Source organism: Pantherophis guttatus, chromosome 1, assembly GCF_059756535.1.
Source record: "Pantherophis guttatus breed Tessera chromosome 1, ASM5975653v1, whole genome shotgun sequence".
In the NCBI taxonomy this organism is placed as follows: domain Eukaryota; kingdom Metazoa; phylum Chordata; class Lepidosauria; order Squamata; family Colubridae; genus Pantherophis; species Pantherophis guttatus.
Window position 1 is genome coordinate 240,253,503 of NC_142063.1, and position 25,727 is coordinate 240,279,229.

General features: G+C 37.5%; 1 protein-coding gene across 7 annotated transcripts in view; it reads left to right on the forward strand.

Moving 5' to 3' along the window:
• The window catches only part of KLHL32 (kelch like family member 32), an 83,659-nt gene that overhangs the window by 49,315 nt on the left and 8,617 nt on the right, over positions 1–25,727 (forward strand). For all 7 annotated transcript variants that reach the window (XM_087882593.1, XM_087882596.1, XM_087882594.1 and 4 more), the window contains 2 exons: positions 899–1,114; positions 14,849–15,575. In XM_087882593.1, coding sequence (XP_087738719.1) covers positions 899–1,114; positions 14,849–15,575 — 943 coding nt within the window. The remainder of the gene's footprint in view (positions 1–898; positions 1,115–14,848; positions 15,576–25,727) is intronic.

Sequence of the window (25,727 nt, forward strand, 5' to 3'; positions counted from 1 at the left end):
TTTGAAAGTGCTCATTTTTCTCCAAAGGGTGAGTTTTAATGACTCCCTTCTATTGATATTTGAAGAAAATTCTATATTTTATTTATATTACTGTACTTGTTATTAATTTAATTTTTTCTTTTGGTACATACATACCTATACCACATGGAGCAAAAAATGATACATGATAATGATTGAGAGTGCATTTAGAAAAAAAGGACAAATACGGTAACTGCTATTAAGAACGTAGCTGTTCATATTGATTGGGATTGGGAAAACTATTCTAGTTGTTTGTATTTTGAAAAATAATGACAACAATGTCATCAACAATGGTATGTGCCATATCACAGTGCTTCTAAAAATTTAGGAAGTATGTGATGTGCTATGTAAGATATAAACCCAAAGATCCTTTTTGGAACTGATTGTATTGTTTTTAGCCTTTGATAAGGAGCGCCAAAACAAACTAACTAACTCAGGTTAGTGGTTGTTCTTTATATTCTCTTTGTGTTTTGGTGCTGAGTAGCAAAGAACAGCAAATGTTCTCATAAAGGACACAAAAGAGGTTTATTTTGTAGAAGAAATCAGAGCATTTAGCAGTGTTGATTTGAATATTTTGAAAATGCATTTCCATCTGTTGTTACAGGATTATCCTAAATATTGCCAACATTTAATCCATAGAAACAAATTCTTTCACATCTCTATCTGTAGTTGTGTTCTGAGATATAGATAGTGATGACATAAAATTGCAGTAGTAATTTATTCTAGGTTTAGCATGCTAAAATATGTTTATTTGCAGAAGGACAACTTTTTAAGTAGAATGATATTTCAATCTGAAGTTATCTTCCACTATAATTCTATAAGTTTTTATTAAATTATCATTCCTTCTAAACAATTTGTGTTTTTTGTTTTATTTGCCCAGGAGTTAAATAGCTTTAATTACTTGGATCTCTATAAACTTGCTGATCTTTTCAACCTAAATCTTCTGGAGAAAGCCGTGGTTGATTTTTTAGTGAAACATCTCTCAGAACTACTAAATAACCACCCCGATGAAGTCCTTGCGCTGCCATATTGTCTCATCCAAGAAGTTTTTAAAAGTGATCAACTCACGTCACTCAGCGAAGAACAAATCTGGCAGGTAATATACAAAGAATGATTAAACTGTTCAAAGACTAGTATTGTACATCCATAACTAGGGAACTAATTTATTGATTGATTAATCTTACGACTGTGTCAAAGAAAATAAAACGAAGTGGAATATAATGTCTATTTCCAAAATAAAAAGAGGTAAAAGACTACAGCAAATGACAAAAAACAATAAAAGAAAAGCATTAGGAATTAATTATTAGTGCAATATTAATTAATTATTGCCCCGAAAAAGTACTAGGGGGCATTCTGAAGACTGCTTTACTCCTTTGACAAGAATGCAAGTAAAACGTCATTGTTCCAGAAGAGGAGGGAGGGGTTGATAATATCCCAACATACTGAAGGCCTCCATATGCCAAGAAGGGGCTCTAAAATAGAGCAGGGGTTAACGAATACAGCTAATTGGTTGGGGGATTATATTCTCAGCTTTTGCTGCATAGCTTGTATCTTTAGATTCTTAGCATAAGAGGCTCTTCGTATTCAATGCAGTCTACTTTACAGTTAGGAAAATATGCAGAGATAAGCTGAAATATGCTTTGCCAAAACCAAAAATAGATGTTCAGTTCATTTCTCTTATATTTAGTAATATTAGTCTGTGTATAATAACTATCAGTAGCAGTTTCCTTGAAGGACAAGATATACATCCCTAATAAGTAATTTGATGAAGTTGATCTTGGAGGAAGTGGCTGATAAATTGGCATGTCAACATGATCCTTTAAATCCCATAGCTATCACACTTCTTATCAGTGGAGATTGTCTGAAGTGTCCAAATGTCTGAACCGGGCTAAAATATAAATAGGCTTTGTCTGACTAAATTGAGTTTCTTAGTAAGAAATCTTTGTTGTATTTAAGTAGTTGGGCTTTTCAGAACTCAACATTCAAAGTAAAAAAGATGCTTTAGAGCGTATGGGACTATGCATGTACTACCTCTCTGTAGATGTAGCACCTGAAGGCATGACATGAAGCAATGGATGGAAACTAATCAAGGCGAGAACCAACCTAGAAATAAAGAGAAATTTCCTGACAGTTAGGACAGTTTAATCAGTGGAACAGCTTGCCTCCAGAAGTTGTGAATGCTCCAACGCGGGAGGTTTTTAAGAAGAGATGGGACAACCATTTGTCTGAAATGTTATAGGGTTTCCTGCTTGAGCAGGGGGTTGGGCTAGAAGACTTCCAATGTCCCTTCCAACTCTGTTATTCTGTTCTGTAGATATTCAAACGAAAAGTTTTTCTGGGATTGTGCTGAAGCTGTGGAGGCCAGCTGCATAATCCTGGCAGGAAAGGGCAGCTTCTTTCAGAAGAAGGTGCTATGGATGAGTGCCCCATGCACTCTGAAGCACTTTTTTATGTTTGAATCTGAAGCGCTATACAATGCTATTAAATAATATATCCTCATCTCTTTACACTCTGCCCTGGAAGCATCTTAAACAGAAGCAGGAACTTCTTATGAATGGTGGATTCTGGCTGAAGAGTTTTAGTTCAGTGCCATTGTTTTGGAGCCATTCAACAGTTCAAAATTTCTCCTCCTTCCCCTACTTTGAGCAGGAGTGCAAAATTCACATCGCGGGGGGGGGGGGGCAGGAATGAGTTTACCACATTCCAATGAGAGAAATGCACGTGTGGAGTTGTCAGAAAATATGGCTTATACTGAAATGCAGTAGGATCACCATTTCCCCAAGTCATGAAGCATTATGAGAACCAGAACTTTTGCAGAACATTATGGTCTGTTTCTCCCCCCCACATGCTGCATGGTTCCCACAGCTATTTTTGCTTTTGTGCTTCTCTGCTGCCTCGCATTTGGTATTGCAAATAGTGCATTCGGTTATGACAAAAGTGCTGCTTTCTGAGTGACAGCAAGCACTGCACTGGCCATTCTAGGTGTTATTCTAATTGCCTCTCTAATGGTTACTAATGCCATTACCTAGAATCTTTAAGCTATTTTACTGCTGTGGGCAAAATGAATGAAACCAGAATTTCATTCCTGGACCTCTAGAATGAATTAAGACACACATAAATATTTGCCAATTTAAGCTTTGAGTGGGAAGTAAGTAACTGTTTTTGTTTTATCTTAGTAAATAAGCAATTCCTTCACAGTCAACCCAATACATGAAAATCAAATCAGGGCTGCTCTGTTGCCTCGAGTGTAGTTAAGTTCATCATTTTTGTTAAGGTTATACTGTTAAAGCAATATACCATGGAAGAATCTAATATTCAGCCCAGGGTGAAGATTGGGTATGCCAGAGGATTAGTGTCAGGGTGCTTTAGAGAAGTGAAACTTGATATACAGGCTGGAGCCAGAGCTACAGAATCTCATTAAATTGCTGAATTGTTCATTACTGAGCACTCTCTCTTTAATAAAGTGCTCATTGACTTTGACAAATCCCCATCCTATGTCTTAAAGGACAACAACAGGGTAAGAGGCATTGGAGAGGGAGGGGGCTCCTGGCTTCAAATTTGGGTGGGGGCATTGGTGGAAAAGCAGTAGGAAAGCTGGTGAAGAATACTACTCTCGTGTGTTAAATCGGTGAGGTGTTGGTAAAAGCCAGCTGCAGCCATGTTGTGTATGCACATGCATGAACAGGAAGAACTCTGATTTAGTATTCCCCCCCAAGGCATCATCCACTAGTTGTGCTTCCAATAAGCATCGACCACAAATTTAATGGTGTCTCTGCGCTTTCCTTTTCCCAAGGGCAGGGCGCTTGGAGTGGATAGCAATATTGCCTAGGCATAAATAATTCCTACACTCTAGTTACTGAAATGATGACTCATATTCGGTATACTGGCTGAACAATTTAGAAGAAAAATATTTATCTTGAATATTGGTAAGGCCAGGCTAAAGACAGATATGATGGTGGCTATCATGGAGTTCTGGTCACATGATCCTTGTGTAGATAGTTTCATAGTTCGTACTTTGCCAGGGAATGTCCCCGATTTGTGATAGCCAGTAAACAAGTGCTAATGCTTAAAAACTTGGTAAATGTTAAAAACAAACTCTGGGTAGAATTTGAATATAAGAAAATGCTACGATGCCAGCATTAGCATACTTGAATTCTTATACACCAAAAGGTTTTTTTCTCTGATGAAAACACAGATGCCTTCTTTTCAAAATCAGACAGCAGCGGCATAAGTATCACCTTGCAGGCTATGACCCAATAAAGGTCACATCTTTTTATGAAAATATTTTGGGACTTGCTGTGTTTAACATCACAGTTAAATGTGCACAAAATGTAGAAAATCACAACATATTTTTTTCCTTTATTCTATGCTAATTTTCAAAGTCTGGCTCAGAAAGTAAGATAAAGACAATCTTTAGAGAAATTGCAATTTCACAGCACGTAGAAGGATTACAACAAGGATTGTCTGTTGCAAAAACCTCAGGACAGCCAAGGATCTGATGAGTATCAACTCTGTACTCTAGATGTTTGGGAATTCTGGCTAATACATTTCTGCAAGCCTAAAATATTATTAATATTATTGTTTGGTCCCATAGTCAGCCAGATGGTTAGGCTGAATTTGGCATTTTTATCTACAGTACCTCTGGGGTTAGGCAGATGTTGTTGTTATAGGTATCGTAGCAGGATGTAAGCTGTTCCAAGTAGAGCTGCCTTTTGCAATTTACTGACAGTAATTTTGTCAATACCATAGTATTCAAATGATATCTCTGTTGTTTTAGGATTGCACCCAAGGTGCCTATTACTATTGGTAGTATCTTTGCTTTCTTTTGCCACAGTTCTTCTACTTCTATTTGCAGTCTTTGTATTTTGTTATTTTCTCTCTTTCTTTGTCTTCTCTTCTGCTGTCTCCAGATATTACATCCACTATTCAGACCTTTTGTCTTTCTTAACAACAATCTGTTGATAAATCTGCTGTTAAATCTGGGGTGTTATGTGGTGCAGACACACAGACACACGTCAATTGAAAAGTAAGGCTTTATACTATATACACAGAGGTTGAGGTAGCAAAAATAGATCCTCTTATGGTTTCATGCTTTGTGGCTTGTGTGATGTGATTTTAAAAAAGAAGAGAACAATTCTCACAATCTAACAGCCATACTTCAGAGACCATCCTAGATGAGGAAAGCCTGGTCTGGGAGAAAGACATATCTCTCTCCCCTGCTTCCCCATTTCTGTGTTGGAAATATACTTTCTTAGAATATGCTATGCTGTTCACAGTTCTTGACTTTGTTGAATAGAAAATATATTATCACCAGTTAGGAAAAGACTGAAATAAAAAGAGGTAACAGCACAGCAAGCAACCACATTGAAAAAATGAAGCACAGCAGTTTGTAGGAAGACAGGAGGGCAAAACATGAAGACATCCTGTGTGGGTGTTCAGAATTGTGGGAGTTATAGTCCAAAATACTTGAAGGACCCTAGATCACTTATTCCTTGCTTTATTGAATATGCATTATTGTGTTGGCATATTGTGTTGTCTTTTGGTTTAGACAGCTCATTTGAAGGATAGGGAATGATGAGTTTGGAAATGAGAACTTAAAAAGACAAGAGTTGAATTTGATTCATATGTTAACAATATGTTTGGCTATTTTGAATTTAGAATAGATCCAAATATGTCATAGTGTGAAATCCTTATTTTCAGAATGTGTCTTTATTTTGTAACTCTGTGGTAGGCCTACATTCTTTGCTTCCATTTTTATTTTAGAGGTAGAAAAATAATAAAAACAGGAAAAAATGTTCAATGTCTTTTGGCTGGTTGCACCAGAAACTTGATCTGGATACATTCCTAGTCTGTATTTCGATTGATTCTGGGTAAGTCTGATATAATCAGTTATGTTTTTCTACTGATTTTACATAGTAATACTATAATCTTAAACATACAGATAGTCGTTAACAATATTTAGCACAATGACTACATTTGAATATGTCTTCTAGAGGTCTTTCTGTTCTTTTTCTACAGAACTGAAGGAAAAAAATAGAGTAGCTCAGCTTCAACATAAGATATTCAAGGTTTTTAAAAAGTCTTTGATTTCATTAGGATTTAGTTACATCTAACCTCTCAAGGTACCATTTCTTGTAACTTTTTTTTTTTTTTAATTTGATTTATATGCCGCCCTTCTCCGGAGACTCAGGGCGGCTTACAATGTGCTCAGCAATAGCCTTCATCCTTTTGTATATTTATACAAAGTCAGCTTATTGCCCCCACAACTGGGTCCTCAATTTACCTACCTTAGAAAGGATGGAAGGCTGAGTCAGCCTTGAGCCTTGGCGAGATTCGAACCTGCAGTAATTGCAGGCAGCTGGTCTTAATAACCAGCTTAATAACAGGGTGCCTTAGATCACTGTACTACCAAGGCTCTTCTTCTTAAAACTGATAGGGCTTAATGTTTTGTCTCATGAATTTGGGAGCATGCATACAGCATATGCAATCTTCTTTAACCTTTTTCACAGACAAAATTGTTTTATAACTTTTATAATGACTTTTTTCTGAACTATTTCAGCAGTGTTTTCTTACTTAAGCTGACATAATAGGGTATTCTTTCCGGATTTTTCCTATATTTATTTTTACACCTTTTACACATACACCTTTATAACTATGTGATAGTTAAAATAAAATCTGCCCCCCTTTTTCATTTTTATTGTCTGTTTTACAGACCAACCAAGCATTGCTGAAATTCACTGTTTTGCTTTATTTAGGTAACTACCATATTTGAATGGTCAATGTAGATTCATTGCCAGAATTCAGAAATGTCCCCTATATTGGTGTGCTTCCTCTATCCTGGAAGGCTGAATATCAGAGTATAACTAAAAATATGCTTTCTTTGGCTTTCTAAAAAGAAAAAGAAAGTGCGGTTTTACACTTTGGTCTGGGGCTCTGAATCTACATACATATAAATAAAAAAATCATTAAAATCAAAGAGCATGATTTCAAAAGGGATATTTTTTCGAATTTAAGGTAGGGTTTTTAAAGTGTATGTGCTTCAAAAAGAACAGTGGCTTAATTTAGCTCTTGATCAGATTGACTCCTTTTTGAGATTTGGCCCCTCATCTCACAATGAGAGTTCATTTCCCCTACATTCTGGGTGGGGTGATTGGCTCAAGATCAATCCTAGCAAAACCAACCAAGTAGCTGTGGGTTGGGGGGAGTCATCTGGAATCGGGGAGTTTTCATCTTTGGTTCTAAATAAGACTGCACTGCTCCAGGCAGACCTAATGCATAATTTGGAATGTCTATAGAGATTTTCAGTCATCCAGGTCATGGTTGTCCCAAAGGTGCCTTTTTAAGAAGCAACTGGACTTTCTGGTTTTTCTTTGAAGACGTTTTCTTTGAAGAGCTGAAAAAGCTTCTTGGATGAGAAGCAAAACGTCTTCAAAGAAAAAACAGAAAGTCCAGTTGCCTCTTGAAAAACCATATTTGGGGCATAATTTGGAAGTTTCCCAGACTTCCTGAAGAATAGGTGGCATCTGAGGCTCAGAGAACCTTTGTACAAATCAATCTTTTATGCCAGTTGCATCCATTGTTACCCTACGCAGTGTCAATCATGCTTTAGTCACCTCATCTGTTATTACCTGAACATGCTCAACATTGAGCTGCCCTTCAGACCACTCATATCACTAGTCTAGAATGCAACAACATGAGCAGTTATGGTCATACCTTAGTGTTCCCATGTAACCTCACTGCTTTGCAAAGTGTACTGGTTCCTCCTGATCTTCCAGGTGCAATACAACATGCTGCTTATTTGGGAGATCACTTGTCTCAGATTACTTCTGCCCTTCTGATAAGATCTGACAAAGATGGGCATGATCCAGGTTCCTGCTGTAAAATAGTGCCATCTGAATAAATAAATGAATTTCAGATACTCTGGCCAAACTTTAAGATTGAGCCCAGGAATGGGATACTAAGCTTGTTAACTTTGTAGAATCTTACTCAAAGGATTTTACTGTGGACTCTAATGCAGTCTGTTATAAGAACCTTAGAGCATAGGAACATATTTTTCTACCAAGAGGAACATTTTATTATAGTGTTGTTTGCCGAAATTTTAAGGAAAATAGGTCCTCAGTTGGCTATTGTAACTTTCTGATTAGAAAATTAAAGCAGTGTAATTATAGCTGCATAATCTCCTATGATGCTGAGCTTTAGTCCTTGACTGGGCAGTTCATAAAGTGCCCTATTATTTTCTGTTAGCTCTTTGATGATGTTCTTTTTGAAACTGATTAGAGAAGGAAAAATCATCCTTAGTTGTAGTGTTCTGTCTCCTTTCCTTTCTGCAAAAGTTGAGCCCATTCCATTTTTTAAAACCTCACAATAAGCTTCTGAAGTAAGTCTGAGAAATAAGCATACTTGGTGGTTTTTAAATGGACTGATCTACATTTTTGAACTCAATTTGTCTTTTTTTTAAAAAGTTTTTTATTTCATAAACAAACGAACATACAATATATAATCTATCAGTCAATATATCATCTGAATACATCTTTTTTCCATCTTACTCCTCCAATAATTGTCATATCTTAATATTATCATTTCATTTATTATTACATTTCCCCCACATTTACTTTTCTATTAAAACATTTATCTATTCAACACTTTTATCCCAACCCAACCTTTGCCTCCCTCCCCACCCCCCCACCCCCGACTTCCCAGGGCAAAAACAGGGTTTTCAATTTGTCTTTTGTTGATTTCTCCAAACACACAAATTTTGTCTCCTATTCTGTTCTGTTCTATATTAATTGATTTGAAAAGTAGCTTCCTAAGTGGGGAGATGGACAGGCTGTCAGACCAGCAAGAATTCTGAGACTCTTTACATTATTTCTTTCCAGAATTCTGTTGCCTTGGAAAGAATAAGAAGGACCCAGGGGATATACAAGTAAAGTAAAAAGTTGCTGGTTCTCCAAACAGCATTGGTTGCTTTCCCTTCACTTTTAGCTTGGAGAGGTGAAGAACATGAACAGTCACATCACGGAATGTTTTTAAATATAGAACACAAGTCAGACTTGAAACAAAATGTTTCATGGTATTATAGCTTCATTGTATTATGTAGTCTTTCACATAAGACTACAGCTGCTGATCACTGCAAGAATTTCAAAAGATTGGTGACATGAAATACAATAATAATAAGGACTGCTTTTCAAACAAAGCAGGTCAGTAATACTGCTGAAGGATGATCTTCTGCTCTTCAGCCAGATACAGCTGCTTATTGCTACTGCTGTTTCTGCTGTAAGTCAGTGATCTGTAAAGCATCTTTGATCATGGGAATGTTTTTTTTTACATGCTACACAATAATTTCCTTTAAGCATCTTTAAGTCCCATTGATTTCAGTGGGAAAGAGTGAATTGCACACTTAATGGCTTCCCATGGAAACTAATGGGACTCAAGCGTATTTAAATTAGACTGGATCATGCCCACTTAACATTGCTACATTTACATATCTGCCAATAGTTAATAAGCTCGGGGGCACACTAATATTGCTGTAGCTACAATTAAGGGTAGGTGCATGTAAAAGGACACGGAGATAAATTCTGTTTGCCGGGTAGGTACAAACTGGAAGTAAATTTATGAAATATGAAGCTCTTTGAATTAGCTTCGGCCTTCTTTCTCTGCTTTGCCTTTCTTCAGATACAAATTAATCTCCTCTGCTAAGCCTCTTGTTTTGCTGCAGTGTCCTGAATGCTGATGTACTGTGGGGAAATATGATTGGCTAGATGCATGTGATGCAGCTCAAGAACATAAAGGTGTCTTGCAGTTTTCCACTTAAAACACCTACTTTGCTCAGTGATAAAATGAGGTTGCCTTTGGCACTTTTATTTTAATAGTTACTAGAATCTCAAAAAAACAACAATGTGGTAGAATTATGCAAAGCTAGCTGAGAGAGTTTAGGAGTATGGTGTGAGTTAGCAATGCCTGGAATATTCTGTTCCCCTTTCCTCATAATTAAGAGTATCAGACTGTTAGCTTTAATTCATAATAGATTAAGTAAGAACATAGTTCTGAAATCAGCAGCTCCAATATATATATATATATTTGTTTTCTCAGGTTTTCGCGGGTGTTTGTATGTAGGTCTTTGGTTATTCGGGTTTTCTCCCGTGTAAAATTGGAAGTGTCTTGGCGACGTTTCGACGAAGTCTCATTCGTCATCTTCAGGCCGGTGTTTTCGGCTTCATCCAGGAAGGGCAGTTGGTTGTTAGTTTCTGTTTCCTTGGTGAATTGTATTTTGCGAAGAGATCCAGCAAAGAATCATTCCCAGAGAGAAATCATCCAGATGCCCTAAGCTCTATGGTCTCCCCAAGATATACAAAGAAGGAACCCCTGTTAGACCCATAGTCAGCCCCATAGGCTCACCTCTACAAAACCTAGCCAAATTTCTCGCCAAACAACTACAGCCCTATGCAGAATCCATCACCTCACACGTAAAAAACTCATTCCAGTTCATAGAGATCATAAAGAATCATAATGGAAACAGAAGCTAACAACCAACTTCCCTTCCTGGATGTCTTAGTCTACAAGAAATCCAATGGCTCCCTAGGACACACCATCTACCAGAAAAAAACACACACAAACCGCTATCTGCACGCACTCTCACACCATCACCCAGCACAGATCAACTCCGTAGCCAAGACACTCATCTCCAGAACAAAACACTTAGCTGACGAACAACACCTAAAAACCGAACTACACACTCTCACTAACATACTAACATCCAACGGATTCCAAAGAAATAAGATTACCAACCTAATCCAAAAAGAAATCAACCCACTAAAATCCAAGACAGAAAACAAGAAAACGGCAAAACCTCCTCCCATACATAAAAGGCACCACAGAAAGAATCAGCAAGATCCTCCACAAACACAACATCAAGACAGCATTCTGCACAAACCAAAAAATATCCACCATCCTAAGAAACCCCAAAGACAAAATTGAGTTAGAAATTCAAGGAGTATATGAAATCCCATGCACCGCCTGCCCCACCACATACATCGGACAAACCAACAGAAGAATAAGTGCACGCATTGAAGAACACAAAAACTCAGTCAGAAAAGAGGAACCAACTTCTTCCCTGGTCCAACACCTTAAAGCCACAGGACATGAAATTGACTTTAAAAAGACCAGAACTATCGCCAAAACTGAATACTTTAACAACAGAATAATCAGAGAAGCCATCGAGATAGAAAAACGCCCACACAGCATGAATAAACAAGATGATACCTCCCGCTTACCAGCCATTTGGAAACCCACCCTTATTGACAAATGAGTCCCTAACACCAAGAATGACACCAGACCCACACTCATAAAAACCACACAGGATGTCACCACCACACATCCATGCAAAAAGCAAACCAAAACCCACACCGATGATGACGCACAACCACAAACCAGAAGCCAGACCACAGCTGCATCATTAGCCACTTTAAACCCCTCCAATCCATACATGAAGCAAACTGACACCCACCATGAAGATGTGGCACGACCACGAACGCGAAGCCAAACAACAGCAACGCAGCTCACCAGCTCAAATCCCCCTGCAACTCAGACTAACCCGAGCACAACCAAGCCCCCACCCAAACAGAACACACCCCAACCCAATCAGAGTACAGCCAACCGCCCATCCAATCAGAGCACAGCCAAGCCTCCAACCAATCAGAACACACCTCCACCCAATCAGAACACAGCCAAGCTCCCACCCAATCAGTTCACACCCCCACTGGCAGTTAAAAGGAAGAAACAGCTGCGATCACACATTGCTCCTAGAAGCATGAAGCCGAAAACACCAGCCTGAAGATGACGAATGAGACTTCGTCGAAACGTCGCCAAGACACTTCCAATTTTACGCGGGAGAAAACCCGAATAACCAAAGACCTACATATATATGTAGGTCTCCCCCTCCCTCCCTTCCACCCCTCTCTGTGTATTAAATTCCAGAAATGTTCTTGGCTTTGATTTCTCCCCCCCCCTCAAAGAAAAGAAAACATCATAACTGTATCACTTCAAAACTGAGAATGGCAATACATTTATTGTTGAAGAAAATGTGTTGCAGAGCTCTTTGCACATTCATTGTCATTGCTATTGCTCCGTTTCCATTTTCCAAACTTCCCTAACATTGTGAAAACTGTTGGCTAGAATAAACTGCCCGGTTAATCAAACAACACGGAAAGGTGAGGTCACTGGAAGTCAGTTATCTTGTGACTGGGTTTTGCTGAAATTATGCTGAACGCACACTTAAAGCCTGCACTTGGAGCAAAGGGAGGAGGCAGAATCCTACCTGTGTTTTTATAACTCTGCACTGTCAGAACTCATAATAAGTCAAATATTCTTTCTGAGGTACTCGAGGAGGAGGGGAGAGTGGGGGGAAAACCTGTAAATTTAAGAGTAATTTCAGATTGTAAATGAAAAAGAGAGGCACGACTGTTCATTTGCACCAATCATGCCTTCCTTTCATCTGCTCTGATTAGGCCTGGTGCGGTTTCATCAAACTACTCCATCACGGAGCTGTCACTCCAGCCGTCTGTTGATTGAAAACAATCAGGGCTCTGATGGCACAATTATTCTGACCCTTTAACTAGAGGCTGCTGTGATAATGAAAGGTTGATTATGATAGTTTGTGCCTCTTTCAGTTTGCCAAGAAGGTTAATTTGGGCATCAGACGGATGTTTAATGGGCGCTTGCTGGCTACACTGAGGTAAATGAGAACGTGCAGCCTTCGATATTGCATGGATATAGTTTGGCTGCCAATCATTGTCATTTTGAGTTTGTGCCTTGCACTCTGGAAATCACTTTTTTTTTCTTTGGGATTTAATTTATTCTGTGCCCTGAGGAAGTTCTTTCACTCCCTGACCTTCACTGTAGCTTCCTCTGCTCTCTTAATTTATTTTTATTTTTATTTCCTTGCTTCCCTTCTTCGGGCTCCGTGGGTTGTACTTAAAGCCACAGCGGATCTAGTGCAATCCTGCTTCCCTCCTCCTCCTCCTTTTAATTCCCCCTCCCCCTCCTTGGTTGTTTATCATCTGTGTCTGGCATGGTCTTATTTTGCTTTTTGTTTCATGCTGTAGAATAAGAATGTCAAAAATTACTGTGGAAGTTATTTTGCTTTAAATAGTAGTATGTTTCATGGAATATTGCCAGGGCTGTTTGTGAGGTGGTAGACTTGTATCTGTAATACGAAAACAGGGACGGCAGTTAAAAAAAGAAAAAGAAAAGTTTTCACACGATTGCTCTCACAAGCCACATGATTTTTTTCCCCTTCTCTTTAGTGGTGAGACAAGGATGCAGGTGGGAGGGAGAAATTCTGCCTATCTGATCATATGTCCCATTCAGAGAGGCTAATAATAGTTATTAAAAATGAATATACGCATTCTGGGGGGAGCAGAATCAGGCAAAAAACAATAAATAAAGATCTTGCTATATGGGGGAAAAAACCTTTATTAAAGCATGCTCTTTTGTTCTCATCAGGTAGGTCTCCACCGGAGCTTCAGGTGCAGAAAATAGGAAACTGAGAGACTTATGCCTATTAGCGGTGCTGCTCTGTAAAATGGTTTGGAGGCTTCAGCTGATTCCAGATGTCACTACTTGGTTTTTGAGGGATTGATTATTCAATATAGAGCTTCTGCTCTGTTGATAGTACTGTAGCTTGCCTTCAAACCCCTTGATACAGTTCTTCATTCCTATTGGAATCAGTGGAACGAATCCCAGTGGATTTTTTCCCCATTGATTTCAGTGGGGTATTTCAAGTTCAGATATTGTCCAGCACATTATTCTCATACATCCATAGTTATCACAGCTATATGGCACTATCACATGTCCAGCAAAGCACTGCATGTATATACTAGAAAAGAAATCCTGAGTGTGCTTCATTCTACTACCTATGATTGCTAGCACTCAAATAATTTATTGCATCTAGTTCATCATTGTTGTTGTGCTCATTTTAATCTTTGTAACATGCTTTGTACAGTATACTTCAGGGGTGTGCCTTTTGGTTAACTGTCAATTAGGAGTTCAAAAGTTGCGTGCATGCATTAACAATGATAAAAAAATAAAATCATCAAGAATGAATAAGGGCCTTATATATTGTATGGCTAATAGAACATAGAATAATAAAGTTGGAAGGCACCTTGGAGATCTATTAGTCCAACCCCCAGCTCAAGCAGGAGACCCAATACTTTAATAGATAGGTATATATATATATCAATAGAGATGTGGCTCTTGACATTTTTTTATCTTGCTTTCCCACAGCTTTCCCCAATTTTGTGTTGTTCAAATAAATTGGAACTATAATCCCCAAAATACCCAGTGACCATGACTAATGGGTACAACCTTCCCCAATCTGGTGGCATCCAAAAATGTTGAGATAATAACTCCCATAATGCTCATTGAACATCAACATTGGACACCATTGAGAGTTTGGGAACTTTGGAGACATGTTGTTCAAACACAGGCCCAAATTGGAGAAGGCTGCTCTGGTCAATTGATTACCAATATAACGTACATTAGTCATTATGGGAAAACTCCCATTTGTCGTGTGTTGTTTCTTCTTGTTTATGCAGGGCACCCATTATTTTAATGTTTGCTAAGACAAGACGGCCCTGTTATCATACATTAATTCTACACAGAGTCGTCATTATTTTAGGGGAGATGAAGGAATGTTTTTATATATGCAGCAAGATTAAATTTGGGAGTATAATTTTTTGTTGATAAGTTGAATAATTCAAATATGTATTTCTCACACCGAATTGTGAATAATGTAGATAAGTTCATTTTTTTTAATGTTTTTCCTCCCTTCTAGCTAGCTGTGAGATGGCTAGAACACAACTGCCGATATCAGTACATGGATGAACTTCTACAGTACGTTCGATTTGGGCTTATGGATGAGGATACACTGCATACGGTTGCTCTCTCACACCCTCTTGTCCAAACTAGTGAAACGGCAATAGCACTGATCAATGAGGCTTTGGTCTATCATCAAAGTATCTATGCACAGCCAATTTGGCAGACCAGAAGGACGAAACCTCGCTTCCAGTCAGACACACTTTACATCATAGGTGGAAAAAAACGGGAAATATGCAGAGTTAAAGAGCTGCGATACTTCAATCCTGTGGACCAAGAAAATGTTCACATTGCAGGGATTGCAAACTGGAGTGAGCTGGCTCCCATGCCAGTAGGAAGAAGCCACCACTGCGTGGCTGTAATGGGAGATTTCCTCTTTGTAGCAGGCGGTGAAGTTGAACAAGCCACTGGCCGCACATGTGCAGTACGGACTGCTTGTAGATATGATCCCCGTAACAATTCCTGGGCAGAAATAGCTCCGATGAAGAATTGCAGGGAGCATTTTGTACTTGGGGCTGTGGATGAATTTCTCTATGCTGTGGGAGGCAGAAATGAGCTACGTCAAGTTTTGCCAACTGTTGAACGATACTGCCCTAAGAAGAACAAATGGACTTTTGTTCTGTCCTTTGACAGGTCCCTTTCCTGTCATGCAGGATGTGTTGTGGATGGTCTTCTTTGGATATCAGGTAGAAAATGTTTCACCCAGAACTTTGAAGACTAAAAGCATGACAAAACATGTTTGTATCAGTGGCATTAGTTTGGGGCCACATGCCTTAGAAAGGTTTCCTTTTGTTTGCTGGAAATTGAGTTTTAATACAAGGGGCAGGTGGTATAATATTTCTGAGCCACAGATACTCAGCAATAGGTATTCAGCACAAAGGAGAGGAGTTGTACGGCCAGAGAATTGTATACAGGGATAATGAAAGTGCAGTGCCTGCTGAACAAAGCAATTACAATTTAAATAGAAGTGTCCCCAGCAATTTATTTTAAACATATTTGTATTGGCCCATTAAGAGGAAGATGTATGTATCCTTATCTCTTGATGCCAATAAATGCACTCTTGATTCTTTTTTCACAAAATTGTTGGATTTAGCACACCTATCTTAGTTGAAGTAACATTTTAAGGCATGAAACTTAAGCAAATAATAGCTGTCTGTTAGTGATCTTCTACAATTACAGAATAGGTCGTCATGGCTTATATAATAATAATAATAATAATAATAATAATAATAATAATAATAATAATAATAATAATAATAATAATAATAATAATAATAATATTTGTAAGCCACCTGACTGTGAACAACTCAAAAGAACAATTGCATTTGCTACCATTAAAAATGGTAAAATGAAAATAAGGAAATGAAAATCAACTAAATTAATATAGGGGAGAAGAGTACTGAACCTAGGAATAACTGTCCTATTTTCAAAAAGGAAGATTTTGCACATTTTGGAAATATTAAATAGAAACAGAATGGACAGAACCCCTGTAATCCATAAAAAGTAACTGATCAAATGATTAAAATTAGAATTCCTGTGAATGTTTGAAGGACGTCCACACTCTTTTACCCTTAAAGAATTTTGAAACTTTCTTGTGTAAGGTGGTGGTGATTAAATATATGGATTGTTTCTCATCAGAGAATAGTAGAGATTGTAAACTACAAACATAGAACATGCCCCTCCCTTTTTATAGTATAGTATGACAACAGGAGTATGCCAGCATTGCTCTCAGTAGTTATGCACGTGGTGAGTACAAAGTTCAACCCAGATTTCTCCCAAAGAAATCCATACTATATGCTTAAAATGTGAAGTATTTAAATAAAGCAGCAATGTAGTCCATCCAAATCATTAAAAAACATATTCAGTAATCTGCCTTGATTGATGCAGTATGGTCTAGGACAGCTAATACTCAAAGAGAAGAAAGCACCTATGTTGGTCAACCTTTAAAAAGGGCAACAAAGTCTTCCATTTACCTAAAGATAAAGAAAGATTGCAGACAAGACCAGGAGCAGTATGATTCAATGAAATTTAGAAAAGGCTACTAAGCAAGAGAATTTCTTACGGGGAAGGGATTGATAGGGATTGAATTTGAGTTGAATTGGTTCAATTCAAATACTGTATGCCAAGCTAGTTCAATCTGAGCTAATTCAACTGAAAAATGTCCTAAGTTTCCCAAGGCTTCTACAGTACTGATAGTCACTTTATGCCATTTTATACAATAGCAAAGGCCTCTTTTAAACAGCAATAACCAGAGGGCATTTTGGTCTATAATTTCTTGATGGTATATTTAGAAGACCCGGTAAGCCTGTGTAGTCTAAGCTCTTAACTGATCCGTCAGTCCTTCTGGCATACAAATGGCCTCCAATATAGTTATAGTACAGGCCAGGCCTTTTTCATCCACCACTGCATGTTTTCCTTACCTTTTCTTTCCCTCATTTACATAATATTTACCCCCCCCCCATTTCCATTGGTCAGAGGCGCCAGCAAGGAGTGCTGCTGCTTTTTGCTTGTGGGAATCTACTTAGTTGTGATAAAAGCATGTTGGGTAACCAGATGCTTGAGAAAGCCCACAAGTGTTCTTCATTTCCTCTAGCTATTGCCCCCCCCCTTCCAATAAGCTTTCAGCAGTATGCTTTAAACAGTTTGACTTTCCATGCCCTGCTAATGTGTATTTATTTATTCTCATTGTTTTTATTGGCTTGGAGCATCAATGTTTTTCTAATTGGGGATATGGGCAGAAGCAAGTACCGATGCTTCTTTTTCTTAAGTCGCATATTGATCAAAATATCTATTGCTTATCAGAGAACTTCAGAACAGACAAGATTTCTATGTTTTGTTTTAATGTCTGTCGCTTGTTAAATGCTCCCAGGATATTAATATTTGTGTTTATTATCTGGTTTTATGTTTTATGGATGGATGGATGGATGGATGGATGGTTTTTTAATGCATCTTAAAACCTTGTTACCTCCTAGTACTCCTGGACAACAATAAACCAGAAAATTATCACACGTATGCTCTACATTATCACTTGTCCTTTCTACCATTCTCTGGAAGATTACTTTCAATAATCCATTGTCTATGGTTTTGGCAGTGCTACTAGACTATTTTCTCCATTATTTTCAGTGGAATCTCTTAAAGTAGAAGGGAAACCTTTATCTCTTCAGTTTTTTAAAAAAAGAATTGAATATCTAGTGTAATTAAATAGCTACTATGGTATAGAGGTTAAAATGTTAGATTAGAATAAGGGAGACACACAACCTTAGCCATGAAAACACACTGGGTGAATGTGGGACAGTCACTCTTTTTCATCTCTACCTCATGGTTTGTGTCCTAGGGAACATAGGAGGAAGAGGAGGGACTGCAGCAGATGCCATTGTGAACTCTTGAATAAGAGGTGGAATAAATAAAACCAATACAAATATTTCCCTTTACAAATAGTGAAGAATAAAAAACTATGTCAGCACCGAACCTTCCTTTTTTAATATACTTTATTAAATTTCTATAAAAATAAAATATAAAAGCAAAAATTATTAAGAAGGAAAAAGATGGGGGAAGGGAAGATGCAGAGGATTAAAAGCAAAACAAAAATAAAGGGAAGCTTCTACCTTTCTTCATTAGTTACAAATATAAAATTCATTAACCTTTTGATCTAAAATTCAATAATACCCAGTATTTCTGTAATCTCAAATATTTCTAATCAATTCCCAAAACTTCATTTTATGACCCTGTATCAAATCCTAAAATCAATATATATATATATATATTGTTTCCAGGAAAATGATCCTGGATTTACCACCTAGAAGCAAAGTTAGACAAGAATTTTCCTTAATCAAGATAGCTAATTTCACCATCTCAATCAGTTTCATTAGCTTCACCATCCATCCTTCCATTGTAGAATCTGTAAGACTTCATTGCTGGGCATTACAAAAATCTCACCACAGTTATAATGTTTAGAAACAAAGATCCATATTTTTTCTCTAACTGCTTATCCATCAAACCTAAAAGTAAAATCTCTGATTGCAACTGTACCTTTGTTTTAAAAATTCTCTGAATTTTAAATGTATCAAACGTATTTGATCCAAGTAACTCTTAGCCTCCTTATATGTCCACCAGAGGCGAGAAAAGGTGCCTTCAGAATGATTATATTTCCAACATATGTTTGACACACTATTTGTATATACAGTATCTTTGTCAATTTAAGGTGTTAAATACCAATAATATATAGAAATTCTCTTTCAAATTATAGCTCAAAGTGAATTTCAATAGCAATATCACTTAGACTTATATATCTCTTCACAGTGCTATACAGCCCTCTCTAAGTGGTTTAGAGAGTCAGCATATTGCCCCCAACAATATGGGTCCTCATTTTACCAACTTAGAAAGATGGAAGGTTAATTGTAGAGTTAATTGTAGAGTGAAACATCTAGGGAGCAATAGTTCGTTAAATGGGTTCTAGGTTACAAAGTCTCTGATTTATGCCATAGAGATTTTTTTTTCTCTCTCCAATTAGATCTAGAGAAATAGAACCAACATATAGTACTTTGCGGCTATCCAAATCTGCTTTGGAGGATTGCTTATTTCTGGGAGAAGGCTGACCTCTTTATTCCCACATGGAGTCTCCTACTTTGTCAATATTCATTCAAAAAAGGAGACATGGGAACCATTATCATGTTGAAAGGTATCATGGGGATTTCAAATAGTATGCAATATGTCCTTTACTATTAAAAATGATTTTCTGAAATTGAAAGAAGACATAGCAGGAAGGTGAAATTCTCAAATATTAAAAGGACTTGCTGATAGTTTGACTGAATCTCTAGCCATCTTTGACCTTCACAAAGCACTAAAAAATGAGAATCTTGAGAGCTATAGAGCAATCAGTTTGACATCAGTTAGGAAGATTCCAGAATAGATTGTTTCCTAAATGTTTAGAGATTGCTTTTCAATGTAGTACTTAGTTGAAGTCAGTATTCCCTCCCCCCACCCATTTTTTTGATTGGGCACTTCCTTATTGGAGATTGTAGGCATTTGAAGCATATAATATACTGTATATACTGTAACTTAATTTCAACAAAACAAGGTAGTTCAGTATGGGCTGGATGGCGTCCCTATTTGGTGAATCTACTTCTTGCTTGAAAATTGTACTCAGTAAAAGCTCATCAATGTTTTCACATCAAAGTTCAGGAAAGTGTTGAATGGACTATATGGTCCTCTTCAACTGTTTTTTTCTTAATGATTTGTATGAAGTGGTAGGAGCTATGCTTACCATATTTGGAAATCATTTAAAATAGGACTGGATAGTTAATATGCTGTATTAGATATATAAACCAGACTTCCCCAAATCTTTTTGCAATCCTCAGAGCTACTTTAGGTTAGGTAGAGCCAAAGCTTTGAGCTCCTTTTTTATTTCTTGTGAGGCTTAAAGGAGTGAAATGGGCATCAAACCATGAGGAAAGGCATCCATTTAAGTCTGTAACTTCACCTTCCCACACAATTCTGCTAATTGTTAAGATTTATATCTGGCTTTCCTTAAGAATTCATAGCAACCTATACAGAGAACTCCATTTTTCCCCCAACAGCCACCAAAGAAAATTGGCCTTAAAGAGATTGAACCAAAAACTAAGGACAGTCCATGTCTCTCTAGTTTATATTCTGTGATGATACCTTCAACACCATCAAACAACAACATCTGTCTATCCCAGGTCCTTGGGAAGGACTCGATAGGTGGATAAAAATGCCACATCCAGTCTAAACATCTGACTGGCTGATATCATTATTCCCTTTCTTTCTTTCAGAAAGTTGCATAAAGAAATTAAAGCAATTGCTCTTTTTATTGTCCCAGCTTACAATGGGAAAATGCTTCTTTTTCTGATACAATTTATACATTTTCTATTTACTACTGATCTTCCTTCCTTCCTTCCTTCCTTCCTTCCTTCCTTCCTTCCTTCCTTCCTTCCTTCCTTCCTTCCTTCCCTCCCTCCCTCCCTCCCTCCCTCCTTTCATTTTATTTTATTTTATTTTCATTCGCTGTGGCCTATAGTATTCTGCAAGTCTGGCCATCCAAAAGGTCATTATAAGCTTGCTAAATATGAATGGGAGAAATTGAATTCCCCATTTTTTTGAAAAAAACTGGAACACTTAAAAAGAAAAAACTTTTGCTGCAGCACTTAGGATAAACCTAAGTATTGAAAATAAATGCTGATAGGAAATTGTAACACGAATGTCAGACAAATCTGTAGAAAACAGTTAAGATGCATATTACCCTCCCAGGGAGAGAGGGTGGAGGGAGACCGAAAGGAGCAGGAGCAGGAGAAAGCAAGACTACCAATCTATTAAATATACTTGTTGGCAGGGAAGGCATGGGATGTCTCTCTGCAAATGCAGTGATTGCAGGGGGCAATGTAGCAGCATGTGGCAGCCTAGCTTGCGAGCAGACAAATCAGCTTGATGACTTTCAAAGCCAGGGATTCTGCTGCAGGCAAGGGTATTTGATCTAATGGGTGGGGGATTAAAACATATAGAGAGTGCTATTCATTTCACTCCTATTTTGTGTAGTCAAATCTGTATGCAAATCCATAGCATCTCATTTTGCTAGTTTTTTTTTTTAAAGGATGCTAAATAAGTATCGGTTTTAGGCATGCATGTGGTATGTGGAAAAAAAAACCTAAACCTGCAGAACAAGAGTGTTCCAATTATAAATAAATGTATACCATATACTCCAAAGCAAATATCTTAACTGCACCCAGTCCGACAATTATGCTTTTTACAAAAGCACAACTGGGATTTGCATAATTTTCATTCCCGAAAAAGCTTGTTTTAAGAAAATGTAGAGCCCAATTTTTAATCTTAGTTTAAAATGCTATGTACCCTTTGCTCATGTCTCTGCAATTACTTGTCTTCCAGCTTTTCTGACCCTATGCCTATTCACCCCCCCGCACACACACACACATAGACACATAGACACACCAATATCTCTATTTCAACCAATAGCAGTAATTTCAGACCTGTCTATAACTTCATTGTGCTTGCTGATCTTTTAACCATCTTTATATTGAATTTTTATACCCTGCTATATTAGGACACAAATTCCTAGAATTCTCAGCCTGGGTGGCTAATGGCTATGTTGACTAAGAATTTAGGAATCTATAGTCCCAATATATCCTGAATGCCAGTTTATTGCATATATTGGCTTGCAGGATTGTCTCTAAATTAGAGATCGTGCCCTTATATAGTAGACCATACTTGGAGTAAAACTGTGATTTTGATTATATTTGTGGCACAATGGCCGAAATGTGCCAGGATTAATTGATATGCCTTTATTATAGTAAAGGAATATTGCATATGATGCTGGTATGATTTAAGCTACTATATTTATTCCTTCTTTTTTAAACTAAAAATGTTGTGGGAAAGCCTCAATTGATATTTGAGATAAGTTTCTGTGGGCCCATTTTGTGACCCCATGGCAAATTTTGAACTCTGCAACTTTGAATACGGGAACAAATAATAAACAGTCCACATTATAGGATGAAATCAAAAGAAAAGACCATGTTCTACATTTGTGACACTAAGAGAGAAATGTAGCAGGATTGATGAAATACAAGTATAACAGTGGATCTGTAGATTTAATTGTGGATGAAAGGGATAAATGTGTGCCAGACAGAAACTGGCTTTTCTAGATTGCTAGATAACGCTCTAGCCTCGTGTAATGCTTCAGTGAATGATGATAATGAAAAATAAGAATTTTTTAAAGGAAAAATAGCACATTATTCGGAATGAATGTGATCTTTGACAAAAAGTTATTCCATTAGGTAAGACAAATGGATGGATAATTATGAGATGAGAGTACAAAAAACAAGAAGGGACCATTCAGACACCCAAGATGAAAGTGAATCAGAATGGTTACCCGGGAATATTTGCTTAGAAGATTCATTTTTAATGCATACAGGTAGTTTTGATTTACAACAGTTCATTGAGTGACCATTCAAAGTTACAACGGCACTGGAAAATGACTAATGACCGTTTTTCACACTTATGACCTTTGTAGCATCCCCATGATCAAGTGATCAAAATTCAGATGCTTGACAACTGATTCATACTTATGACCATTGCTGTGTCCTGAGGTCATGTGATCACCTTTTGCAATCTTTTGACAAGCAAAGTCAGTGGGGAAGCCAGATTTACTTAACCATTTTACTAACTTATTAACTGTGGAGATGCACTTAACAACTGTGGCAAGAAAGGTCGTAAAATGGGACAAAACTCACGTAACAAACGTCTCACTTAACAACAGAAATTTTGGGTTCAATTGTGGTCGTAAGCCAAGGACTACCTGTAGCTAAAACAAAACAATGGATATAAATCTTAGAAGCATAATTGGTTAATTCTTTATGATGTAAGGCAGATTCCATGGAAGATAAGGGGTGATGAAAGAGAAAACAAATTACAGTGGAAGTACAACTCACAAAGTCTGAGAAAGTATTAGAGGACATATTAATCTCTCAATGGAATGGATGAAGAATGGATGTAAGAAAAGAATGTTTTGGAAGCTGCTTTGAACAGAGTGAAAAGACTTATGTTACAGAATGCCACAGATGTCTCTGCAGTTACGCTAATGAGAAGCATGAGAAAGGATGCTTAGTGCAATGATGAAGTGAAATAAACTGTGGATGATATCTATAAGATAATGAGTGCAAAAATTAGGACAAAGGAAACATGAGTTGTGTAGAATTAAAAAAAAGCTGCAAAGATTAAAAAGGGCAGGAAGTATGTAAAGCAGTTTTGAGGGAATAATTTAAAAAAACATGTTTTGGAACTGGATGAAAAGGAGCAGGCAGTGAGCCTCTAGCAGAGTGAATGGAAACAACAATAATGAAATTATTTAAAACGAAATTGAAGTGGGGGAATGGCAGAAGAGGATTTTAGAGATTTGTAAAGGAATGAGAGTGATTCATCAGAGCTGAATAGAAATAATACTACAAATGTTAGGGTCCAAGTTGGGGGTGGGGGAAATAACTGGCAACAAGGAAGACATATATGCTTTGAGAATATTGAAAAATAGTAAGACCACAGGTATTTATGGAGAAATGTTAACATGATTTAAAATAAAATTGTACTCATGACAGAGTAGATTGACAATTGCTCTCTTATACAATGGGAAAGGTAATGAGTGAAGTGCATACAGTATATTAGAGTGGTATTGGTTTATTAAACTTGTCTGAGACCATGTTTGACAGAATTTGGGGACATCAGAAGATCCCCTTGCTGGCATTTGTAAGTAATTTGTTATGTTTTTTGAGGAGAAAAATCACTCATTTTTATTTTGAATAAAATAAATATTACATTGACTTGGCCAATGGATATTACATTGGCCAAGTCTTATATGAGGTGACCAAGATCTTGTGAGGTGCTTTTGAGCCCTTAACATTTAATTTCCCTGAGGATCATCTATGGAATGAGCTCAGCCACTTACAACTTAGATCCTTTCCCTTATGAATGATTCGTGCAGCCAGAAAGAACATGATTTTATGTGGGTCCATGAGGTGGTAGAGGGATTTTTGGTGGAGGGATTCTTGCCATATGTTTTTAAGTAGGCAGTACAGTGTGCACTTTTAAAATATCCATTCCTTGATCTAGCCATCTTAGAAGTTTTACAATTTTTTGGTAAATATAGGAGATGTTAAAGGAGGAGGAAGGAGATGTTAAAAACCTGCACTTCTGTGTGGGGTGTTTCAAAGCTTGGTCCTTCCCCCATTTTATTTAAAATCTACATGAAACTGCCAAACAAATCTTACTTCATTCTTTGACAAATTAGTAGCTCAGCAAAATGCTGTGGACATAGTATACTTGGATTTCAGTAAGGCATTTGACAAAGCTCACCACAACCTACTTCTTAGTAAGTTAGAAAAGTGTGGGATAGACATCATCACCACCAAATGAATTCGTAACTGACTGACAAACTGCACTCAACCTGTAGTTCTTAATGGAACTACATCTAAATGGAGGGAAGTAACAGTGGGGTACCCCAAGGTTTTGTTTAAGTCCCAGTACTCTTCAGTATCTTCATAAATGATTTAGATGGAGGAATAGAAGGGAACTCATCAAATTTGCAGATGACACCAAGCTGACAGGAATAACCAACACCTCAGAAAATAGGCTTCAGATCCAGAAGAATCTCAACACACTTGAAATCTGCTTTCTTTCTTTCAGCTTTCTTTCATTGGGGGTGTTACTTGGAACCCTGACATTGGCCCTATCAAACAAAATGAAATTCAGTTGTAAGAAAAGTAAAGTTTTACACTTAAGAAAGAAAAACCAAATGTATAGTTATAGAATAAGTGCAACCTGGCTCAATAGTAGTAACTGTGAGAGGGATCTTGGAGACCTAATTTCCTGACAGAACAATTAACCAGTGGAACGGGTTGTCTTCAGAAGTTGTGGATGCTCCATCACTGCAGGCTTTTAAGAAAAGATTGGAAAGCCATTTGTCCAGAATGGTATAGGGTCTCCTGCTTATGCAGAGGCTTTGACTAGAAGAACTTTCAACTTTGTTATTCTGATAGGAGAGATCATCATTCAGTTTGGGGTCAGGTATTGTAATTATAGAAATAGCAATAGCACTTAGGCTTATATACCACTTTACAGTGTTTTACAGCCCTCTCTAAGCGGTTTTACAGAGTCAGCATATTGCCCCCAACAATCTGGGTCCTCATTTTACCAACCACAGAAGGATGGAAGGCTGAGTCAACCGTGAGCCTGGTGAGATTTGAACTGCCAAATTGCAGGCAGCCAGCAGTCAGCAGAAGTAGCTTGCAGTACTGCACTCTGACCACTACGCTACCATG